This window comes from Eretmochelys imbricata, chromosome 4 (assembly GCF_965152235.1).
Source record: "Eretmochelys imbricata isolate rEreImb1 chromosome 4, rEreImb1.hap1, whole genome shotgun sequence".
In the NCBI taxonomy this organism is placed as follows: domain Eukaryota; kingdom Metazoa; phylum Chordata; order Testudines; family Cheloniidae; genus Eretmochelys; species Eretmochelys imbricata.
This window is the reverse complement of record NC_135575.1, coordinates 119027785-119048515: the sequence shown is the minus strand read 5'-3', so window position 1 is coordinate 119048515 and position 20731 is coordinate 119027785. Positions and strand designations below refer to the sequence as shown.

Here is a 20731-nt window from a genome sequence, read left to right as displayed (position 1 = left end):
TTTGCTAAAAATTATCATAGTCAGCACCCACTCTTCTGTTGTGAATGTTGAAGCAATATTAATTGGACACTAGCTCCTTTTAATGGATTAATGCTCATTTTAAATATCAGAATGAAGTAAATAACACACAAATACTAAAACAGTATTTCAAAATGTAAGACCATCTATTGTGGGGTGGTGACTGCTCTGTAACGCCCCTTGCTGGCCAAACCTGGGCACTGAAGGCACCCCCTGCCTCGGTTTTCCTCCCCAAGGTGTAGTGCCTCAGCTTTCCAGACACTAGGTTGTTCTAGAGATGTGACCAAGTCACAAACAAACACTTCTTCCAGGATAGCACAAGTCAGCTAAAATTCCCAACAAACACAAGGTTCTTCTGCCTTTCAGGAGCTTCTCTTCAGCCACAGGCTCCATTCCCAGCCCCTTTTTGGGCTACCTTTGAGAGTCTGTCTGGCTCTGGGATCGAGCGCTCAGCCCCCAGGCCATTTCCCCTGGAATACTGTCCACGTTCCCTGCTGGGCTCTGTTCCTTGCGTCCTTACCTATTCTGGTATAGAGCACCAGGCCACAAGGCTAATAGCTTTGGAGTACCCAGCCTCCTGCGGACCATCACTCACGGCCTTTCACAGGAGCCTGCCTGCTGTCTGTGATTCCACTCTAGACTGATCTCTCTCAGCCCTTCTTCTGTGACCCAGGTGTACATTAAAGCATCAGCTGACACTCCTTAATCCTGCCCTCTCAGGCTGGGAAGCAGCTAATTAATTATGGCATATACGGGGCTGGTCCCAATTCTCCTTAAAGGGACCAGTCACATTGTGACAGCATCTCTCCGTAATGAGTAAATAAATCCCAGAACAGTATATCCTAAAAAGAAATATTCTAAAATTCAGGCTTCCTTTCTTGAAGGGCAAACTTCCTCCTCATAGATCTGCTTGGTATGTTCTATTCCTGGAATGGTCTAATGGTCACTCTATGAACTAAGATCATTTGGAAGGGAAGAAGTGCCTGACTGTACCCAAAAGCAAAAAGAAAAGAATTTGTACTGTTGCTGTGTTGGAAAGTTGGAATAGTGTTACCAGCAGGAAAGAAAAATACTGGACTGTTATACACAGTATTCAACGGCATATCCTAGGAATATGGATCAACTAGTAGACATTATGGAGACAGTGTTGATTTAGCCTCTTGAATCTCTGAAAGTAAGATTCAACTTCTGGGTTAGTACAAAGATTCCAGTGTATCTTCCTGAAATTTACAGCATGTAATCTGTAAATAAAGATTGAATTTTCTGAGGATTTTCAAATTAATGTCAATTAGTTTGAGATAAAAGTAGATCTTTTGAAAAATTTGTGCTGTGAGCATAATCCTTTTTTATGCTAAGAGGACTGGGGGGAAAGTGACTAGGGTGAGAAACGAACATTGTGATTAATTTTGAAAGATGGCAGCATAATGGCATTAAAGTTGCCTACTTATGCAGATTGGAGCTGCACAAAAGCTGAGTCTGATTAGCTCTGTGCCATATTGTGCACATTGATTTACATGCAGTATCTTGAAAAAATTAATGATGAATTAAATGTTTAAATTGCTCTGAAGTATTGAAATGTTTACATTGTCCATCATTTAAAAAAATACATCTTAGTGAGGGCATTTTCAGTAATGTCTGTGTAGAAAGCGAAATGTCTAGCTACCTACATGAGACTAATTTCACATGAATGTAACTACCTGTCTTTCTTGTTAAAGATAGTGGTTCTCAGGCAGTTACTAAATTCCTCTGCTTTTTGCATTGACATATAGTGTTCTGAGTAATTTTTGCTTAATCCCTTCAGAACTTCTGTTTCTTAGAAATACTTGGCATTTGCTCAGATTGCTACCAACTCCTATTGAACAGAGCTGCGGAGCCAGTGCTCCCGGTGGGGACAGCACGTGGAGTCTCTGTGACCGTCCCTCTGCCTAGGAGCCGGAGGGACATGCTGGCTGCTTCTGAGAGCCGTGTGGTGCCAGGCAGGGAGCCTGCCAGCCCTGCCGGCAGCACCACCAACCGGACTTTTAATGGTCCGGTCAGCACTGCTGACTGGGTATTCCAGTCAAAAACCGGACGCCTGGCAACCCTATAATGCAGAAGCATTGGATTTTTATTGCTAATGAAATTGAAACTCGATTGGCTTATGCAAAACACAAAGGAAGTGTTTTAATAGATGAGTTCAGTGTAAACACCAAGTGTTCCTGAAAGAAATGGAATAATACTCATTCTCTTTGCACAGTTAAGGTGCTGGACTATTTCACTCCGCTCTCGTGTCAAATTATTTGGACTGCAGGGACCACATTTTCCACTATTCATACTGCTACATATGGGGCTCTATATTTAGAAATACAATATATCACAGGCGCATCCTACCTAGGATGTGTATTATAAGTATTAAGGTTTCATATCCAGTAAAATTTTCACACAAAATAAATCAACCCAGCATTTTCCACCTATAGCTGTTCAGGGACTCTGAAACTTTATAGTGGGCGATTTCAGAAGCATACCTGCTCTTTGAGAAGTAATCAACATAATTCTGAATTCCCCTGGGTGTGGTTTTCAAATGGAATTTGTGACTTTCAATGGGATTTGTTCTCCTAAATCACTTAGGCACTTTGGAAAATCCCATCCCCCATATACGTAGAGTTTCATCTGGTGATTAGGGCATAGAAACTGGTTCTTCTTGGAACAGTTTCTTTAAGGTGAGGATTGCAGTTAGCCTGTTATTTATATGTTACAGTTTGACTGTGCAGACTTGTTAAATCCTTTTCAGATCTGTTAGTCTTTTTGGATGAGCATGATGCAAAAACTACTATGGTGAACTGCAAATGAATTGGCAATTAATGTAGTCCATCTCTGAAAGAAGAGCTTATTTCCCTAATAAAATTTGTTTATGGTTATTTGCTTGGAAAATGTAATGATAATAGTACATTTAAAAGCTATTTCATTAAGTAACCCCAATTTAAAATGGAAAGTGACAAGTTAGAGAGACTGCAACTGTACTGGCCTTTGCTTTATTTTCTAAAGTATCAGTACTAGATGTCAGAAGGTTTCATATTTTGTCAAACTCATGCTCTTAATTTCATACTACACTAGGTTAGAATAATATCATATACTATGGCTGCTTCTCAAGTCAAAACATATGTTAAATCAGGAGGATTGTTGCTTTTATTGTGTCTTTTGTGTACTTGTGTATTGAGCAAATCTGTAGAATCATTTTGGCTCATCTTTGGGGGAAAAGAGGAAAATAGTGGCTTTTCAGGTGGCTGGTTAAAGCAAACATGTTCATGCTGGTTTTTTCTACTTCTCAAACTGGGGTGAGTAATACAGAAAGATCTCTGCAGCTCTTAATTAATTCACTAACAGTCAATGTTTATAATTAATATTGAGATCTTGCTTTCTTGTTTAGAATGTCTTTTACAACAATCTGTGACTTCATGTGGTTTTTGTTGTTGTTTTGTTTTCCTCCTTTAGTTTGAACAGGAAAACCAGCGACTTGTTGGTGAGATGAATAGCCTATTTGATGAAGTGAGGTACAACTTTCTCTTATTTGCTGCGTTTGCATGTTTTATAACCAGCGTCCCCTGTGTTCCAGGGCTACAGAATCCACCCCTTGCTAATATCTTGCTCCAGAATATGAACTTTCATTTAAAAAGCTAAATCCATAAAGTTGGGTATAAACCTTGAAAATGTGAACTGAATGTAAACTCATGCCATGTTGTTTCCCGAGTCTGCAGGCAGCCTGAAAAAAATCTGATGTTTGGTGTCTGATATTTCCATTTGATGGGTTATAAAACTCAAATATAGCCATTTAAATATTAATTGTTTCATTGCTGATCTTTTTAATAGATAGATAAATCCAGATTGTGTTTATCCTATAATGCCCAATTATCTCCCATGCTTCTCCAGGTGCAAAAGACCCAACTGCCCACCTACCAAACCTCTCCATCTTTTCTCTGACAACTTCTACCATACATGTGTTGTCAATACAAGTCTTCAGCAATCAAAAATTTTAAACATGGAGTCATCATAAAATAGATATGTCAAAATAATTAATCTAAGGGCTACTGTATTTGTATTATTAATTTCCATCTCATTTTGATAACACTCTTCCCCCTCATTGTTAAGATAAGTGAAGCTGCTACAGATCTTCCAGTATACTCCAGCACCTGTGCAGGCTCCACTCCCTCTCACCATAAATCATGGAATATTTGTACATTACTGCTAACTAAAATTGCTGACAATATGACTACCATATTAATAGTATGATTTGCTGGGTTTGAGGATGTTAGTCTAGAGTAATCTACAGTGGAAAATCTTTGCACTAACACAATGACATATCTGGGGGGGGTGTTTTGTTTTGTTTTATCAAGACAAATTGAAGGGAAAGTGGTTGAAATCTCCAGACTTCAAGAGATATTCACAGAAAAAGTCTTGCAACAGGTAAAAAATGTTTGCTGCTGTAATGTCAAAATGTCAAGAGAAACAACTGAACTGTATGCTTAAAAGAAATGAGCTTTTCCTGCAGACATTTCTCTGCTGTGAAACTGCTCTGTGTCTTATTTACATTACGTTATCAGAGATGTGAATAAAAGAAAACCCAGACACTGAGGAAAAATGGAACTTAAAAGTTGTGTTTCAAAGCCAAATACTGAATGGCTTTTCCTGCATAATATTCTTAGTAGATACATCTTCCTAGTAAGGTCTCTTTGCTCCAGAACAATGTATTGTTAATGTTGCTTGTTACTTATGCTCAGTTAGTAACTGAGCATAAGTAACTTAGTTAGTTTAGTTTCATTTTGGAAACTAAACATCTTTCCTAAGACAACTGATGAAAAACTATAGGCTACACGTAGGTCTGATACAAGGCTACTGAAGTCAATGGAAGTTTTTCTATTGATTTCAGGGTCCTAGTGACATAGACAGAAAATTTAAGATTTAATTAACCCTCGGTTCCTTGAAGATTGGTAAAGATGCACATAAAATATTAAGACACATACTTCTTTACTTCATAGTTGTGATCTATTCTGACCCAGATCTTTACAGTTAACATTTTTCTACAGAATTTGTCATTGTCTTTATGGAACTCTTGCTCAACAGGACACTGAAATTGACAATATTCATCAGTTAGTCGTGGGTGCAACAGAGAATATCAAAGAAGGCAATGAAGACATAAGAGAGGTAATGTTACTAAGTAGTGTTTTGATGCATTTATTGTTCCTAGCTATCAAAGCATTTTTGCCTAAGCAATACCCTATACTATGGCAATATTTACAACTTGCAGGCTGCCTTATGGGCATATCTGATTAGCAATAGCAGTGTGGGTGGAAGCTACCCGGATCCCTTACACTGAAGTGTAGCCTGTGAAACTTCATGTTTCACTAATGTTGATCTGAACAACCACTGGGACCTGTAAACTTTGCTGGTCTTTACTTCCTTGTTAAAGATGAGGATAACCCTGGGCTGCATGTAGTCACCTATGCAAAGGAGTTTGGTGGAAGAAGACACCACTGAAATTGATGGGAATGCAGTCTTGATATGCTATCTTGATTCGAAGAGGCCCTTCCCCATACTGCATAGGGTCTTGTTTACAGGTTGTCTTATCTAAATGCCTAAACATGAATTTAGGACCCTATCATTAGGCACTTATTTTTGAAAATCTGTTTGGGACTTTATTTTCAGAGACTTGATTTAGGATTGTTATTTCTCATATTCAGCTATCCAAAAGGTAACATGGCTTAGCAGGCAGAGCATATGATGGCAGGGATGAATTTTTTTAGACTCATTGCCAGTAGACTAAATAGATTATTAATAATATTCAGCACTTAAGTACAGTGCATCTCATTCATGGCTCTCAAAGCATTATTATCTTCATTCTACAGCTGGTAGAACTGAGGCACAGAAAGTGTAACTAACTTTCCTAAGGTCACATAGTGTGTCAGTGGCAGAGCTGGGACTAAAACACAAATCTTCTGATGCACGTTAACTTGGGGAAGTCACTTAACCTCTGTGCTTCAGTTTCCCTACCCTTAAAACTCTGAGATCCACAAATGAAAACTTCTGTATTTAATTGAGACTGATACTATTAATGATAGTCTATTGATATGAAGTCTAAAATAACCCCCCATCCTTCCCATTTCAGTTGAAAAACAGATCTTGGAATCAGTGTTTGGTATTTTAAACTTGGACTTGGTCATTTACAATATTTAAATATTGCCTTGAGCAATATTAAATCAGCCCTCAGTAACAGCTATTATTTAAATCACTAAAGAGCTTTAATAAACTGTTTAGAGAAGCCGTTTCTCTCGTTCTTAAAGTTAACTTTTGGCATTTAAATAGATAATGTATGCATTTTTAATCAATTCTTGTATCACTTTCTTAGAACATATGCCATGCACAAGAATGAACAGTTCTAATCATTAACTAACCCAACTCTATTGGTGGGATGGGGGATTCCTTTTTTCCCTTCTGCTGACTCTGCTTTTGGAATTTTGAGGCCTGAGTCATGGGGTGAGAATCTAGAGAAATATGGGCCTAACTCTTCTCTAAGTGAAGTCAATGGTGAGTTTTTCCACTGGCTTAAAGAGGTGCTAGACTGGGCCCAGATAGACTGTTGGTTGAGTCATATTATGGAAATCAGTATTTTTAGGGAAAAATAGTCATTGAGCTCATATCTTCCTACAGGCAATCAAAAAAAATGCTGGATTTCGAGTATGGATCCTTTTCTTCCTTGTAATGTGTTCATTCTCCTTGCTTTTCCTGGACTGGTATGACAGTTAGGCTTTGTTTTATTATGTGCTATGTTTGAATAAGATTTAGACATTCCTCCTCTCAAAGCAAGATACACTATCTGCAAATGACATACTGTTGTGACTGGAAAATATTTTCCTGCAAAAAAGTGATCTGTTCACTGCAAGAGTGGTACATACACAACACCATTTGAGTCCATTCAGCAACTTCATAAAACAGGTAGTCTTTCAAAGCTAAAAACTTTGAGGCAGCTAGCAAGTGAAAAGCAGACTTCAGTTTAGTACGTTGCAAGAAATTTTCAATAAAATGTAAGTTATACGTTTAGGAAATTTTAGCCCACCAAACCAATTAGTGGAAAATTCACAATGTAGACAGGATGTACAAAGAAGAAAACTGTTGCAATGCAGACAGGGTTGAACTTTTCTATCTGTCTTCTCAGGTTTCTTTTTTAGTCACATCACTCACTACAAAGTGTAGAGACCCTGTTCATGTATGACAGCCACTCCTACTCCTGTAGAGTTAGTTTGCGCAGGGGTCACTTGTATTTGTGGGGAATAACTGTCTTTTAAACACTGTTATAAAGCTTTACTTACACTAGGTTCCAAGAAGTTTGGAAAGTGTCATGTTCGTTAAATTATAGTAAACCCATTGTGATGCAACTGATGTATTGAGATGTTGGAGCAAAGCCGAAGAATAGATAATATAGAAGCCAAACTTTTTGAAGTATTAAAATTAACTACCTGTTCAAAACAAAAACCCACACTTCAGAAACTGTTGGAACCAGGAGCTTATGAACCACCTCCTGCTGAAGTCAGTGAGAAAACTCTGACTTCAAGGGGTGCAGTATCAGTCACCAAATGAGTTGTTTCCAGCTGCTTGAAATTTTTGAATGTTTTCTTTTGAGGATAGTAACTAGCCTTATTGTTCAGCAGCTGGCTCTACAATGAAGTTGTTTAGTGGTCTAAGATTAAGGGAAAATATAGTTTTAAATTACATCGCTAGAGGATAATAATGAGAAGCAAATCTTATAAAATTTGAATTCATGTTTTTGGTAAAAATTTTGATTTTGAAGTTCATTTTACTGTGTGTCTTGGGAAATGTATGTAAACATACTGTATGCAACAGGCAATATCATCCTTATTCTTTATTTTGTATGAAGTGAAAATGTCAAAAGTTACATGTGAATTAATTTACATTCAATAAAGTACATGTCTACTAGCAGACAAAACATGGTATGTTGTAATGTGTTTACAGGAGTTTGAACTATTTTAAAAATGCAAAGAAAATTTTGGCACATAATTTATTGCTTTTTATGCATTCCACACAGCATAATAACAAAGCTTTTTATAGTTCATAACTATATAATGCACACTCATTGTTATGTTTGGTATCAAACCTATAGAATTGAGAAGCGGTGGCCATTTTGTACTTTATTGGTATGTAAAATTCTTGATACTAAATACATTAATAATGGATTAGAAGGAAACCCAAAAGTGAAGCTGACCAAATTTGTTCTACTACAGAACTAGACAAATAACCAATGATTTCCCTTCATTTTTGTATAGTGCCTATAACAATGAAACTTTTGACATGTCCACTAGAAATATCACATTCAAGTAATATGAAAGGAAAAGTGAATCTCATACCTAAAAGCTTCACACACTTATTTTGTCTAACCAGCAGATTAATAAAATTATTTTTGTAATGCATATTTAGGATTAAACGAAAAAACCATGGTTTCATACAAAATAAGAAATTTGTCAATACAATGAAACATCAAACTTGAACGTGCACCCACAATACTAGGCTTGTCTACATCTTTTTTCCTCCAAAATCATACATAAACAGTTATGCTTCTTCACTCAATTTTGACGTGTCACTTTAAAACAGCAAGGAGCGTAAACTAATACACTAGTTTCACTTGTGATGTCGTGTAGTTTAAAAATTAGCAAATTGCAAACAGCATAGTTAACTCAAAGCTATTCAGAATATATAAAAAGGGGAAAAAAGTGTTAATGTTGTATAAAAGGGATTTTTTTTAAATGTTGCTCCCTCTGTCATCTCAGACAAATTACAGACTATATCTAGAGTGAAAGGCTTTCTGCCTCTTTCTTCAGTGTGATCAAAGGATGTCCTTTCTCATCAAAACACCCTCCAGTTCTTAAGTTGCTTTTACACCACCTGAACAAATCCACAGCTAAAAATGTGTCTCTCTCCCCACTATGTCCTATCTAGTTTGTGTTTCAGTGCACACCCTAACATACTAAAGCCATAGTGGCAATGTAGTGAAATTTTGTTGACAGTAATAATAAAACATTGAGCATGCCTTGTTGCAGAGAACTTCATTATCACTTACAAATCAACAGTGAAGAAAAATGCTACCTGACAGTTTCTCCATTCTAATCATTACAGCATGTCCTTGATATCAGCCTTACTTGAGCTGAAAACAAAAGTTTTAAATACAGCTCTTTGCTAAACAAGAGATCACTCTAGTTATGGCTATGGTGGTTCAGTTTGCAAAAATGGCTACATAATAAAAACAAAATCAGTTCAGACAATAAAGCACATTATGTGAAGTCCAAACCACTGAAAAATCCAGTGAAAAATTGTCAGCATCCAGTAAATTGCAAGAAAATATCTAAAGTTAATTTTTTAACATTGAAAATGGTGTCAGAGCTCTAAAGCGACGCTGATATGCACCTTATTTTATGCCCATGAATGTTTTGTAGCAAGTTTTATTTTTTGCAAAGCAGTATCAGCAAACAGAAGCAATTGCACCATAAACATGAGTAACCTCTAAATTATCCATAATTATATTTAATGAAAAGTTCCTTAAAGTCCCTTAGTTACCTTCAAATGACATAATAATTAGCTTATCGCACTAAGCTGATTTCTCAGCAGCTTCAGTCTCCTGTTCAGACAATTTCTCTTCTGACAGTACTGTCATCCACGGAGACACTGAGCGTGTGATGGTTTGTTTGGCCAGATTGTAGTGGTTTATGACAGTGTAAAATTTCCCTCGAGCACTGGAGTCTTGTTCAGAGTAGTAGTTCTCTAATCCAGCTGGAATGCATTGATTATTCTGGAAGAAAACCCACCATTTACATTAGAGACTGTTCCAAAGACAAGTAACTTCTCTTTATAGTCTACATGATTTTCTTGTGTGTGAGTCTAGAAGCAACACACCAATATTGTTGAATCGTTGTGATGATACTAGTATACAGTGGTCTCAATGATCCAAATTTATTTGGGAATACATTCTTTACTGTGACAAACCTCCTAGATCACATCTTATTTTCATGAGTCCCCAGGGGACAATAGTCATGCAATTGTATTCCACTATCCTTCAGTAGTTATTATACAGACACTCTAAAATAGCAGACAACATCAAGCAGTCACATTTAGTTTGTTACCCTAACAAGGTTTTTTAAAAGGCTTTAAATGTCTAGAACCAGACAGACAGTTTTGGTGCCTCTCAATACAACGGTCAGCCAATTCAAGCAGTTAAAGCTACAGTTCCATAGTTAGATATGGCTGTAGGCACTTTAATAGCTTTTATTCAACACAGACTGAAACCAGGCTAACAAATATGCTGTTGCCAAACTATGAACACACTATGTCAGTGTAGTAAACCTAATGCCACAGCAAAAAAATATATGCCTGTATGTGTTTACACAAAAAGAAACCAAGATTTTCAAAAATACATGGCTAAAGTTAAGCTCTTAAATCCATGCTTAGGCTTCTAAATATGGATTTCAGAGTCTAAATGTAGCCACCTATTTTTGAAAACTTTGTCAGATGGGGACATGTGCATGCTTTCATTATCGGTTGGCTAGCTATAAGCTATTATTCCAGTGATGATGTAGTAAGCAACACCAGTACTGGCTAAGGCAATTTCAACTCCGCTTAGGAGGCTAGTTCAAGTGAAGATGATGAAGGAAAATATGACTAAAAATAATTTTTTCTCCAAGGTATTGGTACTTGCACTACTCAGATCAGTTTGAAGAATGAAGAAGTCTAATTAAGTCTACCTCAGCTAGAAGCACATTTAAAAGAAATGGTATGCTAAGTCTCCTTACAGAAATGGAATATTTATATAAATCATGTTCAAATACACAATACATTTTAATAGCATTCTCACAGAACTCCACAACAGCAATAAAGTTGAGTGGCAGCACTCCTCAGGCACAATAGAGGGCATGTTAAAATTACAACCTTAATGACTAGATACCACTTTAACAGTGTTTACTTTTCTGTTTGTCGAATCCTCACCTTAGTAGAAAAGGAAGTGGCTTTTAATTGAGTACCAATAACTTGGACTCCCCAAACAGCTTAATGTTTAAAGAGACAGACAAAAATAAAACAAGATTCTGGGAGATACAATGAAAAGTATTAATTTAGAATAATTTGTGTCCTAAAATGTTGGGGTAGAGCATGCATTAGATAAACACTAGCCCCATTCTGTAGGCCACACACACAAAAATTAAGGAAAAAAGTAAAGGCAAACCAAAACTGTGAGGTTGTATGTGTTATATCTATCAGAAAGGGTCTGAAGAATAAAATATTGTGGTAGGCCTGACCAGTGCAGGAAGCATTGCTGCCAAAGAGCATTTCAGTAAACACCCTTTTGAAATTCTTAATTTTTAAGAGCACATTGAGGACTTTGCAGTTTTAACCCATTCATCCATTCAGTGTTTACAAAAGCTGGATGCATGTCAGATTAACGATAACATAGGACAAGGGACAGTGAATCTTGTTGGATAGAGTCAATCTACCTGGATTTTCCGCTTTGTCTTGTCTTATCACTAGCCTGGATCCTACAACTGGCTCCATGGATTAAGTCCTAGCACCACTGAAATCAATAGAAGCATTGCCACAGACTCCCATGCAGCCAGAATTTCACCCCATATCAGCAGAGTCCTAGGCTCATGCAGAGCCCCAGTGAAGTCAATGGGGCTCTGTATGAGCACAGTGGTCAAAGCACCCAGAGACAGTTGGAGGATGGGAGCCTTGGTGAAGAATGGCAAGGGTAGCTCTGGGATAGTAATCATTTAGCTGTTTTTGCTCAGCTACAGCAACCACATTGTCATCTGAAAATATCAATTCTTAATGTGAAAAACTAGAATAGTTTACATTAGCACTAAAACAGAAAAATGATTAAAATGCTTCTGTAGTTGGCATTTATGGCAACTGTGTTTCATTATAGCACAAACTGGAAGCAATGCCTGATTCTTCTCATTATAGGCCCCTATCTTCAGTTGCTTATAACTTTGACAAACTGAGTTAAAATACTCCATGTCAGGTGTCCAACTCATCTGCGTTGCATATTGAAATTACTACATGGATATAGCACATTCTGTATGGGATTCTAACAGAACCTTAATGGTACCATTCCCTGACTTTCCTGCTCTTACATTTAAAACTGATACATCACAGTGAATGTGTAATGTTTGTAGAGTGCTTGGGGTGCCTTAAAGATGAAAGAGGCTGTATACTTTAAGCTGTTATTAGTGATTAGGGGGGCACAATCTAGTTACCTAATTAAAATTGCAGGGGCCAAACAGAAGAATTACCAGCATTGGAACCAAGCCAAATCTACTTGCAGTACAAAAGGTACCACAGGATCTTTAATTGATCATAAACGCACTTTATTTCATCACACCCAAAGAATAGCTTCCCAAATGGCACAGTATCCCCTATTAAGGTTTTTTTTTTTTTCTTTTTTTACAGTCACAGATGTACACAGCACATGGCAGAACAGCTTAAGACACACATACTAGAGATCCCATCTTGACTGGATTCCTACTTGCAATGAAAGGCTTTTGGCCCTTTGAGGAACTCCTAGATGTACCTATTGTATGGCCCAGCCCAGAGTTCTTGAACATTCCCCAACAGTAAGGTACTGGTCAGAGCCACCAAATGAGCTCCCTGTTGTAAATGTTTTTGTGGGGCTGGTTCCAGACCTCTACCTGTCCTGCAGCCTGTGTCTTAGTTCAGGACATCATCCTGTATCCTTTTTATCAGTTTTCCTAATGCCCACATTAGAAAAGAAACTAACACAGAGCAGTGACAGAGATGAGGTGTACACCTCAAGTCTGGGGCACCAGTCTTTTTCACAGCCTGCTACAGTAGCTAGTCACAGGCAGAGCCCTTCATGCCTGTGGCAACTGTGGTTTCCAGCTTGACCTGAATTTGACTGCATCAGGATGGCTCTTGAGTTCGGCTGCGTTAATGGCCTCAATGCTTCCTTTAGGAGGAGAGTGACTCTATTCAGCTCCACTAATTTTGTTGTGGAGCTTCAGAAGCTTCAGGTGTAATATGCAAGGCTGTGCTGGCCTCTAGTTGATCTATTGAAATTGTTTTGACCTATTGTCTCTGGGTTCAACAGTACGCAAGCACTCTGGCATCTGGGGCTAAAAACTCCTTTATGGGTATGTTAAGGTAACTCCATATCCTGGAGAAACTGACCCAGGCTGTTTAGATGAGAGTGGAATGACCCATGGCTCCAGCTGAGACTCCTGTAAGTCAGACCAGTATGTAGCCAGTTCAGAGTGCTTCAGAGGTGCAGTCTACCTCATAGCAGATATCTGGGTTAGGCTCACAATGTCAAAATTCACCCAGCATCTAAATAAGCCATGGCTTTATGTCTGCTGCCTGGTGGAAGGAGACTTCAGTGTGGAAAGGCTTAGAGGCTATAAAGCTATCCCACAAGGCCAAATTAGGAGCCAACCCAAATTTATGCTATTGAGCCACTGGCACAGAGCTGCACCATGATTATTTTAGAAGCAACAAGGTTGGTCGTCAGACTCTCTGGGACAGGATCACTGACTCCCTAAAGTGTCAAGATGAGAAGCAGTTAGTTATTTCCTGTGTCTCAGTTCTTGGTTGTTGAGTTACAGAGCTGTCTCACAATCCAGGACCCTCTGGGCCTGCAAGCAGGAGTCAAGACACACGCATTTTATAGTTGTGTGGTTGTGACACAGTTGCAAAGCTATTCCATAGAGCATAGCTACTAAAGCCTTGATGGAAATATTTCCAGTGCATAACATGCCATGTGATCCACCTCTCAAGGCAGCTAGAGAGTCATGTGGAACTGACAAAGCCATCCATGGCATTTTATGGTCAAAGCAGGGTCTTACTTCCATGAGATTTCCACACAGCTGTGCTCCAAGCATGACCAACAACATTGAAAGCCTCAGATTAGGTAATGTTACTACAGCTGGCCTTCATGGTCTAAGCAGCTGTACCATTGCCATGGGAGATGACAATATAGCATTTTTAAGTCAACACAGACACTTTGAAGCCTTGGATGTACAGAACAACGTAAAGGTTTGAGACCATGGAGCCTGAGGCATCCATGACATGGTAGGACTGCCCACCACAGCCAGGCATCGATTCAACAAGGGCCTAAAAACAAGTTGTTTCAGTCTGAAGATGGCCCACAATGTGTGGACATCAGCGTAGAGTAAACTAAGTTTGACTCAAGGACGTGGCAGCGTGGCCTTTATGCCAAGATACCACCTGGCACTAGAACTACTGATGCGGGACACTCTTTACCCTTTGCAAGCAAAGCACATCAGCATCCTAGTCTTGGGGACGTCGATGCAAGAGAACTTCAGTGCAGGCAAAGTTTGCATAGACAGTCTGCCCAAAGGGCTGCATGGTCAATGTAAGACAGTTAAAGTAATCTTTGCTGGTGCAGACTTTTCCTTGGTCTCAGAATGTGACATTTGTGCAGAGCTTTGCCTGATCTTCCAGAAAAGAGGCACAGACATTGGCACCAAAGACAGACACAAGTCAGCATTGCGTCAGTTTTGGGCCTCATGACATGCAGATCCGTTATTGCAGCACAGCTTTGATATTCTATGGATTTATCTGACAAAATGTAAGTTTATGATCCCTTGTATCATGAGATGGTCATAGATCTACACTTCCTTTTGGAAACAGTCTCCACAAAACCCTCACCACTGGGACCGTAACAAGTAGCAATAAGGGTCTTTGCATGAGCTGTATGTACCAGTGCATTAAACAGCCAGAAAGCTTTGAGAGCCATGGGAGATCCCACCTGTCCTTTGTTAGAAGGACAAGAGTAGGAATCCAGTCAAATAATATCCTCAGAAATGCTGAATTAGAGGTAAGAAGTTTTCCCTTCACTGACCAGTCAAGGTAGAAAAGGCAAGCAAAGACAACCGAGCACATGGGACAGCAATTCAAGTATGGGAGGATGTAGAGAGTTTACTGCTGAGGAGAATATGATACAAGTCTTCCTGGAAGAAATAGCCTTTATTGCAGTAGCACTTAACAGGCCCAACTGAGAATCATTCTAGGCACTGTACCAACACATAGTCCCTGCTCAGAGAGCTTTCAATCTCAATAGACAAAACAGACACAGGTTAGGAGAAAGTAGTATTGTCCCCATTTTAAAAATGAGACAGGCACAGAGAGCAAGTGACTTGCCTAAGGTCACACAGGAAATCTCCAAGGCATAAACAGAAACTGAAGTCTGATCTCCTGAACTCAGGCAGAGTTGCTGAGTGAAAGCCTTACTATCTGTGCCACCAGGAAACTAGCTAACACTCCCACAAACAGAGGCTGAACTTGTTGGCTCAGCAGGATCAGCTCACTAGCAGCAGACTGCTGACTGGACATATCACAGCATAAAGCGTCCTGTTCCTGATGCAGCCAGTTGCTAACCAGACCCATGAGATCAAGTTCCTGCCTCCTCGCCTGGTTCCCACTCCTTGTGCCTGTTACCACTTCCTGTTCCTGCTTCCTCACTGCAATTCTGGCTGTGACCTTTGGTGTGACTCCTGACCTCAACCCTGACACAGCACAAGGACTGGGCCTACCCCAGAAACACCCCAAGGCTCTTCCCCTTCATACCAGGTGTGGGCAGGCAGGCTCAGCAAGGCAGAATCCAAGTGTGGAGGGGGTTAGTGTGGGGGGGAATCCAGGTGCGGGTTGAGTGTTGTGTGGGGCAATCTGGGTGCAGGCGGCTCACTGGGGGGATTGGGTGCAGAAGCTTACTGGGCAGTTCTGGGTGCAGTGGTAATTGGACTCTGCAGGGGGGTCCAGGTGAAGATGGTTGGGGCTCAGAAGGGTGGGGATCCAGGTGGCTCGTCATGGTGGTCCAAGTGCAGGGCGAATGGGGCGGGGGCTCAGTGGGAGGTTTGGGTATGAGGGGGTCTGGATACATAGGGGTTGGGCAGATGGGGAAGCAGCTCCCTGTGTAGGGATCCTGCTGCATCTGAGGAGCGATGCATTCAGGAAGTGGGTGGGAGGATTTGCAGAGCTTCCTGCAGCTGGGGGAGAAATCTGGGATCTGACCTGGCCCCAGATACCGTGCAGGGGAAGAGGAAGTCCCATCCCCCCGAGCCCAGCTGGGACTAGCAGCTGAGCCCACCACAGGATAGGAGCCACCAGCTGGGTCTTCCCCAGTCCCAACCCCTGCCCCACAGTGATTACTTCTCTGCCAGCTGCCTGGGCACCCGAAACATACTGCTGGAGAGGGTCGCATGACTGCTTGGTGTCTTTCCTTTGCTTCCCCCTCAAAGCCATTTTTCTGCAGGGAAGCAAAGAAATCTGCAGGGGACATAAATTCTGCACATGTGCAGTGATGCAGAATTCCCCCCGGAGCATAGAAGAACTTTTTACACACACTCACTCACACTATGACAACTTTCATACATCTGTCATAAATCCAAAGTAGGAGCTGAGTCCAGATGCTTCACTCCATGATTTAGATTTATATCTTTGTTCTTTCCTATGGCCTATAAATTTGGGGGCACACACGATATCCATCTTGCCTAATAACTAAGAACATCTTTCAAACAGCTGCAGGTGAAGATTACCTAATTTTAAGTGCACAGGCATTAAGAATGATGTTCGCCTGATCTCTGGAGCAGCAGCAAAAAGAATCAAGAACATTATGAAAATTATGAGATAGTTGATAAGTGAGGTAGTGAGTATGCAGAAAGAAATAGAGAGAGAGCGCCTTATTCTATAAAAAAAATAAATTATGCAAATAAACATAACTTTCCCAAGGATAAGGAAAAAGTAGCAGAGACACTTTTGCATGTTCTTCTGTTTTTCTAGAATGTGTGTGCTTTACCTTGAAAACGAATCCTTCCGGACAGGTATGATCATACTTGTAAACCTTGTAGACTACTAGAAATACAACACATGTTAGGAATGCAAGGGCAAAAAGGACCAGAACAGTTACCTGCAAGGAGAGAAAATACAACATTCTTGTTACTAATGCATTGCTTATTACATTATCACTCATTAATGTACTTAACACCTGTCTAGTATCAGTGTGCTTTGCAATAAAAGAAAAAAAAAAATCAAACAGGTAATTAACCACTAAGTGGTGAACAGAGTAGCAAGAGTGCCCCTGTTCCTCCCAATTAGAGAAGACAGAAGATAGTTCCAGTCATTTGTTCATTGCCTAGAGGGCTGTTGTGACAATTGGGCCTATAACTGTGTCTGCTTGGGAATTAAACCATGAAAAGTTGGTCAACTAATTACCAGACACAAAAACTGAATTAGTCCTAACAAAAAGGACAATTAGTATAACTCCAGGACTATGTTGAGATCATGCTTGGTAAACAAGAAAATGTCTGGAAATTAATGGACCGCAATTGGTGTGTTGGAAACTTGGCCTTGTTTTGTCCCTCAGTTATCAGGGGATGGGCTGTTCCACCCATCACTCCCTTTTGGGGTCCTTAAAGAAAGTCTTTGAGAGGAAGAGGAAGAACAGAAGGTGGCTACTGGAGTAAGCTTCACCATCATGGTTGCCATCCCCACCATCTCCTGGGACCCCAGGCCGTCGTCGTCCTGATCGTGAGAGATGTCTTGACCATATCAGGCCAGAAAGAGGGACCCAGATGACATCACCACCTCTACCAGGCCAGCTGAATCCCAACCACCACCTGGGATTCAACGGTATCGGATTTTAACAGCAACAGTCACAACAACTTCTCCTGCCCATCTCAACTAGCTTCTCTTTACCCCAAAAGGACAGTTATTACCATCTAAGAGACTGTCAAACAAGGGGGGTTTCCTTCTAAAAATCTCTCTCAAGCGGAAGGGAAAGGAAACAAGGGATGTTGTTAATATGAAAACGTCACTACTGTACATTTCAAGTGTTCTAACTGTTTTTCCTGCTTTTCTTTAATAAAAAGTTAAAAGAATGTTTAATGTGGATTTTCCATGGTTCTAAGCAAGCTAAGGTCTCTGTATAACAAGCCCCAGACTTTAACACTGTTTAATGCTGGACAGTGACTGGGTTAACACCTCTGCACCATTTATTCCATCTAAATTAATACAAAAGGCCCTTGTATTGAAAGGTTCTGTTGTCACCTTTCCTGTTCAATATGTGCTTAAGCCTGCTGGGACAGAATGAGGTGGTTTGGGGCAGCAGTATCAGGATAACATAAGCTCTAAGTCTAGCTTGCATTGGTTAAGTGTATTTCCTTTCCCAATGCCTTCCCAAAACAGGGGTTTGGATGTCAGCAACTTAAGATCAATCTAGATATGACAGAACTGCCACTGGTGGGTGCAAGAAAACCATCCAGAGGGTATGGAGAAAGGGTTATCTGCTTCCTCTAGTTAGGGGATGTGAGACTTTTTTGTTAATGACCTTTGCAGTCTGGGGATCCTTTTTGGATTCTCAGTGCTCTAGAATTCATAGGTTGCACCAGCAACTTATCACATGCAGGCTGCACTGCAGAAGTGTCTTGCCACCTCCAAATAGAAATACAGCAATGTGTTCAAAATAAGGCTACCTTTGAAGACTAGAAACTCCAAATACAACTGCCCAGCTACCTAGCAATGCATGTGGTAGAGCATGTGACAATCTGTGCTCACCAGACTGCACTGGTTACCAGTCTGTTACTGAGTAAAATTCATGGTGTTGACTTTGACCTAAAAAAGCCCCATGATTGAGGGTCTTTATGCCCACTGAAGTCAATGGAAAGACTCCCATTGACTTGAAAGGGTGCTGGAGCAGGGCGTTAGACAATCTCTTTCCCTAAGCATCCTCCTGATGGTTGTGATGTAAGCTCCCGTGTTCAAACTACCCATTCCCAGAATGGAACTGCGGGTGGGGCTCTCCCTTTGTCCTTAGAAACCCAAGATGGTTGAGCTAAAGGGCATGTTGCAGAGCTTATCTCATCAGGCCTTTGCCTGAGAGAGGTGTAGCCTGAGTGTTTTATATTTGTTGTTTGGGGAGTTGTCTTTGAAATGACCTTGTTATTTTTAGCTGAAATTCTAAATGGATGCACATGTGCCTAGATGCTGCAAAAGGCTTTTTTTTTTTTAAAAAAAATATCAGAAAAAATAGCACACGTTTCAGCCAGAGAAACAACAGTAAACAGAGCCAAACAAAATTACGTGACTAAGTCATCAAAAGAGAAAAGGGATTTCAATGGAATTTGGATTTTAAAAAAGAGCTAAGTGAGCCAACTATACAGATCTTTAAAGGAGAAGACTTTCACTGCACTAGGCGTAAATTAGCAAAAGACAGTATTTTGAGATTTTAGAAAGCAAGAAAGGATTTTGGAATTCTGCATTTAGAGACAAAGAAACCAGTGGTCTCTTTACAGCGAGTGCTAACCAGGGCTGGGAACCCCATCCTACAAACCTTATTCATAGCAGTGGGACCACCTGTGACATTTAAAGATCTCAGCATCAGATTTTGAGGCCTTGTCTACCCTAGAAAAATTACCTGCGCTACAGGTGGTGAATTATAAATGCTGACACCCCTAGTTTGCAGTGCTGTTGTAGCCATGTTGGTCCCAGGATATTAGAGAGGCAAGGTGGGTGAGGTAATACCTCCCACTGGACCAACAGAAGTGGACAGTTCTCTGAAAATAACTGCTCAATGTACAGCGGCAGTCAAAAAAGCTAACAATGTTAAGAACCATTAGGAAAGGGATAGATAATAGGACAGCCAATATCATAATGCCACTATATAAGTCCATGATATACCCACACCTTGAATACTGTGTGCAGTTCTGATCACCTCATCTCAAAAAAGATGTAAAAAAATTGGAAAAGTGAAGGGCAATAAAACTATTATATGTACGGAAAGCTTCTGTATGAGGAGAGATTAAAAGACTGGGACTTCTCAGCTTGGAAGAGAGAAAACTAAGAGGGGATATGATAGAGGTCTATAAAATTATGACTGGGGCGGAGAAAGTGAGTAAGAATGTTATTTACTCCTTCACATAACACAAGAATCAGGGGTCACCCAATGAAATTAATAGACAACAGATTTAACACAAACCTAAGGATATACTTCTTCACAAAATGTACAATCAACCTATGGAAAATGTTGCCAGGGGATGTTGTGAAGGCCAAAACTATAAATGAGTTGAAAAAAAGAACTAGATAAGTTCATGGAGGATAGGTCCATCAATGGCTAGCCAAGATGGTTAGAGATGCAATCCCATGGTCTGAGCGTCCCTAGCCTTTGACTGCCAGAAGCTGAGACTGAATGACGGGATGGATCACTCCATGATTGCCTGTTCTGTTCATTCCCTCTGACATTGGCTGCTGTTGGAAGACAGGGGACTGGGCTAGATGGACCACTGGTCTGACCCAGTATGGCCATTCTTATGTCCAATCCTGCAATTTTACTGGGAGTTGTAGGTGCTTGGCACCTTGCTAATAAGGCTTTGGGGGGCTGATTTTCAGGGGTGTTGACTATAAATATCTCTCACTGACCTCATTTGGAGCTGTGGGTGCTCAGTGCTTCTGCAGATCAGGTCCTAAATGACTGGCCCATTGTCACACAGTCCACAACTGGAAATAGATCCCAGGTCTCCCAATTCTCTGTTCCCAGGTCTTACCATTATCCCACACTATTATAAAATATATTACCTAATTAATTAATAATAGCATTCAAATGTGAATTCTTATTCCTGTGATGCTTGCAATTTACAACCATGCTACATTTCCAAAC

General features: G+C 40.1%; 2 protein-coding genes across 7 annotated transcripts in view; one reads left to right on the top strand and one right to left on the bottom strand.

Annotated features, from left to right (window-relative positions):
• The window catches only part of STX18 (syntaxin 18), a 119053-nt gene extending 101096 nt beyond the window's left edge, over nt 1-17957 (top strand). For 5 of the 6 annotated variants that reach the window (XM_077815857.1, XM_077815859.1, XM_077815856.1 and 2 more), the window contains 4 exons: nt 3490-3548; nt 4389-4458; nt 5116-5196; nt 6700-8441. In XM_077815857.1, coding sequence (XP_077671983.1) covers nt 3490-3548; nt 4389-4458; nt 5116-5196; nt 6700-6795 — 306 coding nt within the window. In that variant the 3' untranslated portion in view covers nt 6796-8441. Of the gene's footprint in view, nt 1-3489; nt 3549-4388; nt 4459-5115; nt 5197-6699; nt 8442-17443 lie in introns of those variants that run through there. The other variant, XM_077815858.1, reaches the window with a different exon arrangement.
• Nucleotides 8991-20731, bottom strand: part of NSG1 (neuronal vesicle trafficking associated 1) — a 28582-nt gene continuing 16841 nt past the window's right edge. Inside the window, exons 4-5 of the mRNA XM_077815863.1 lie at nt 16877-16987; nt 8991-9847 (exon numbers count right to left, since the gene is read on the bottom strand). Coding sequence (XP_077671989.1) covers nt 9647-9847; nt 16877-16987 — 312 coding nt within the window. The 3' untranslated portion in view covers nt 8991-9646. The remainder of the gene's footprint in view (nt 9848-16876; nt 16988-20731) is intronic.